General features: G+C 44.2%; 1 protein-coding gene across 1 annotated transcript; it reads right to left on the reverse strand.

Annotated features, from left to right (window-relative positions):
• Nucleotides 1-562: 562 nt before the first annotated feature.
• Nucleotides 563-3,738, reverse strand: LOC101998720 (anionic trypsin-2). The gene is made up of 5 exons (XM_005363839.3): nt 3,699-3,738; nt 2,619-2,775; nt 1,518-1,771; nt 996-1,132; nt 563-712 (listed from the first exon to the last, which is right to left on the reverse strand). The coding sequence occupies exons 1-5, from the start codon at nt 3,736-3,738 to the stop codon at nt 563-565; spliced, it is 738 nt and encodes a 245-aa protein (XP_005363896.1).
• Nucleotides 3,739-4,299: the final 561 nt, after the last annotated feature.

The following is a 4,299-nucleotide window of genomic DNA, read 5'->3' on the forward strand; positions in this document are numbered from 1 at the left end:
GGGATAAAGCAATGAGTCTTGGGAAGGAAATTGGGAGGGGAAATTTGGTCCAGTTGGAATTGGGGTTGCCCAGTGAGACCTTATCTAAGGACCCCCACTCTTAGGATGGAGTAGAACTGCATTGGCATGAACACTTTTTTTATGTAGAGTCAGCATCACTAAGATTTACATTGGATACAAAGAGTTTCTGCCATAGTCAAAGAAATCAGTAGTCTTGTGAACCACAACAATCATTACAACTTGAAGCCCCACTGAAGAACTAAGGAAGAAAAATTGCTAGCTCTATTACTCAGACATGACATTTTTTTGAAAAAGTAAAATGAAATAAACTCCCCATTACGATTTCACTGAAATTATTTTCGTGTTTTATATGCTGCTGCTGATTATTTCATGAGGCCCATTTTGCAGTCCAGGATAACTTTCCATGGAGACTCTGATCTCAGGGTCTCAGATAAGAGCTTTCCTCCCAGAGCTAAGGTGCTAGAGAGGTCAGGCAGGGGAACCGGCAATGAGGGCAAATGGACTTTATTGACATGTGGGACTGAGGAGGGAGTGTGGATTTTTAGTTGGCAGCAATTGTGTTCTGAATCCAGTCCACATAGTTGCAGACCTTGGTATACACACCAGGATTATCTGGCAGGGCACAGCCATAACCCCAGGAGACAATGCCCTGCAGCTCTCCATTGCAGACCACAGGGCCGCCAGAGTCACCCTGGAATGGAGAAAAAGTGTTTAAAGAAGGGTCATAAAGAAAAAGGATCACCTCTACTCTTACCTTAAGACCTCATTCTAGATACCCTGTGAATCCATTTGTTTTTCATTGAAACACATCCTCTAATCTTACTAATGAGATGAAATTATATCTAGAGTAGATCTCACTTGCCCCTGATCCCACAGTCTCACTTGCCCCTGATCCCTTCTAGTCTCACAACATTAAACTTTCAAATCCCACTCCCAGGAGAACAGGGGCTTCATAAGCAAAGGGAGCCAATCACCTGGCAGGAATCTTTGCCTCCCTCCAGGAAGCCAGCACAGACCATGTTATTGGTGATTTCTCCAGGGTAGGAGGCTTCACACTCAGCCTGAGACAGCAGTGGGGCATCCAGGCACTGGAGCAGGTCTGGGTTATTCACTTTGGGGAAAAGTAATGATCAAAGAAAGAAGAAATATGCATTAGAACACCCTGAGGAACAATAGTTTATTTCTGAACACCATTGGTAACCACCAGAGAGATCATTAAGACTATAAATTCTAGCAAAGAATTAATAGCTTTCTAAATCTATAAAATGACCATTGTTGATTCTTTTTTCAGTATAATAGCAGCATGTATTTGCCCTCTTTAGCTTACAGGGGTGAACTTCTTGGTATTTTGTATCCATTTGGTATTAGATATAATTCTATTCTAGTTGGCACTTCAAACATATTTGCATCATAAAAGCCAATAAGTTCAAATCCGGAGACATAGTTTTGGAAAACATGGGAAAGGAGGGATATAGCAGGTGATTGGTTCTACTTACCACCGAAGCTGAGGGTGTTGCCCCAGCCAGAGATGAGGCACTGAGTGCCAGCAGGTGCACAGGAGGTGGGAAGAGCTACTGGGGCCACTCGAGCATTAAGGGCCACAGGGGACGAGAGCTTGATCAGCATGATGTCGTTGTCCAGGGTTCTTGAACTATAGTTGGCGTGCCTAATGCTCTTGGAGGCAGTGATGAACTGCTCATTGCCTTCCAGGAGGTTAATGTTGTGTTCTCCCAGCCTCACTTGGATGCGGCTGTTGGAAAGAAAAGATATGGAAAAGAGGGTTTTGTACGTTACCCAAGGTTCCAAAGGTTCATGTTCAGGTTGCCTTAAAGGAAAAGTTCTTCCGTGGTGGACAATTTCTGGTTAGGCATCCTGGCCTCTTTATCTACAGAGATTGTCTGTACATAGGGTATAAAATAAAGGGGTGCAGCTTGAACTGGTTTTTAATCTGCCATACCACAGCCCCTTATATATCCAGGGATGTGGACCCAAGGTGATATTTAATGCACACCCCACTCTCTGAGTATTTGTTAGCCACAATAGGAACTGTGAATTATATTTCTCACTTTGTTAAAAACTAGTATGTGGGCCCTAATACTGTGACCCCGAAAGAAATTTACATTCTTGCTTCAACTCCAGAACTATTGAGCCAGAATCTCAGCCTGGGTTCAGTGTTTTAAGACACCTCATCATCTTTGTGATGCACACTCAGGGCTGAGAACACACAGTAGAGACTGCATTGATTTCACCAATATTTAGCTGTATTTCTGAAACGTTGGAGTTCATTACTCTTTTTAGCTAGTAGTCCTTATATAAAGTTCTTGCTTAACTTTCTCACTAGGTGTCTAGTATAGCATGATAAATTCTTCTTGGTTTAATGACCCATGATCCTTGCTATTGTGAGTTTGTTTGGGGAAGTGAGAGGCTTTCTATTCTGGTATCACATTTCACTCTTGCTCATGATACTTAGAGCTTCTGCCAGAAACTTATTTTTTTCATGGCTTTCCCCATTCACCTTACAGCTTCACCACTTGCTCAAGTGCTGTGTTCTAAAAATGACCCAGGTTGTGGGCTCTGCAGCCAGGTCCATCACTTACGTCTTGTAGCAATGAGCTGCAGACACCACCCACTCGTTATTGATGAGAGAACCTCCACAAAAGTGGTACCCAGAGTTCAGAGACACCTGGTAGGGAACAGAATTCTCACTGCAAGTGTATCCTCCGACGATCTTGTCATCATCAACAGGAAAAGCAACTTGAATGGAGATAGGAAATGAAAACAAACCAATTTATCAGGGTGTTAGAAAGTGAAGCCACTGGCTCTATGGCAGCTTAAACCCTTAGGATTTCTTACTGAGCCTAATGACTGTAGGAAAATTGGGATCACTCTGTCTCCAATACATAACATAGATTCTAGGGTTTCCCAGTATTGGGATCTGCAGGACAGATAGGTAGTTTCCACAGTGCTCAGAGCTCTTCTGAGCATCAGGGTTGAGACAGAAAGAACTACCTAAGACCACACTTAGTGGGATCCCATTAGAAGCCAGTTTTGCCCATGGCCTCCTTTACTTGTTTGTGCCACATGGATGTTGGCTTTTTTTGGAATATCAGGATGATTTGACCTAGGCCAGCTCCCCGCAGAAATCAGCACTATAGACTGAGGCCAGAACAGAAAGGAATTCCCAGCTACCTTAGACACAGGGAAAGCACAGCAACTGGGCAATGTAACAACACTTCTTAACTTTCAGTGTGTGACTGGTAAGATTAACCTTATCTCAGGACTTTAGAACCCCAGTAAACAGGCAGGACCCAGGTAGAACTCTAATGGTCAAATCTTGGGCAAAAATATGTTTTCTGTGTCTTCAGGCACACTTTTCCTTAAGAATGAAGTATCACAGACTCACTGGGACCACGCAGTGGGCATGCTGGCTCATTTCACGGAACCTCTGCCAGGTCTACCTTTCAATAGGGCCTGCTCTTGGCACCAATTACAAAGAAGACCGGTGGCAAGAGAAGATTAAAGGGGAAGTGAGAAAGATGAAGAATGAGATCCCAGGAAAATGGGGAGAAGATCTGCGAGGCTGGTGAGACTATCAGAAGATAGAGAGACAGCACTGGGACAGTTCATACTTTCTAGGTAGTGGGCTGGAAAGAGCTTGGAGAAAGGCATGAACTTACCAGCAGCTCCCACAAGGGCCAGAATCAGGAGAGCACTCATGGTGGCAGAGGGTAGTGAGAATGGGGAGAAAGCCTGTCTTTATAGTTCCCTAGAGAGAGGAAGGCCTAACAGTGGAGGGGGCATTGTCCTGCACAAACACAACTGCACATTTCTCTTTCCCAGAGTCTTGCATCAGCTTTGATGTCCGGTACCCTTGTCACTAGGAGACTTACAGGTGACAGGGAAACGTTTTTTTCTCAGGCCAGGGAGTGAGAGAAAGCAGGGGAAGTCAAGCCCCCATCTACACAGTGGGATTCCTAAGACTGAGGAGATGAGCATTAGGAAGAAAGTGCCTAGGACCCTTAGGCATCCTCTGACTTTGTGGGTGTTAATTTAGGAAATTTTGAGGATGGCCTAGTTCTGGTAGCTAGCTAGTGGGGCTATTTAGAAACAGCCTGATAAGAAATCAGTATTGCCTAAGCGTTTTACCCGAGAATTTACTGAATAGGAAGAAGAAATTAGAAGGGCCTGAGGCTGTGAGGTCCACAATTAGAGCAGCAATGATGGAAAAGCAGGAGGTGCAGAGTTCCTTGCAAGTCTGAGCTTTCAACTGTCTTTTTT

This window comes from Microtus ochrogaster, linkage group LG12 (genome assembly GCF_000317375.1).
Source record: "Microtus ochrogaster isolate Prairie Vole_2 linkage group LG12, MicOch1.0, whole genome shotgun sequence".
In the NCBI taxonomy this organism is placed as follows: Eukaryota; Metazoa; Chordata; class Mammalia; order Rodentia; family Cricetidae; genus Microtus; species Microtus ochrogaster.

Bases quoted from the DNA above. Each gene is read 5' to 3' on its own strand.
- LOC101998720 (XM_005363839.3), bottom strand. From the start codon at position 3,738: ATGAGTGCTCTCCTGATTCTGGCCCTTGTGGGAGCTGCTG. The intron at 2,776-3,698 runs GTAAGTTCATGC...TCTCCATTCAAG, and splicing joins GGCCCTTGTGGGAGCTGCTG to TTGCTTTTCCTGTTGATGAT. The intron at 713-995 runs GTGATTGGCTCC...TCTCCATTCCAG, and splicing joins GAGGCAAAGATTCCTGCCAG to GGTGACTCTGGCGGCCCTGT.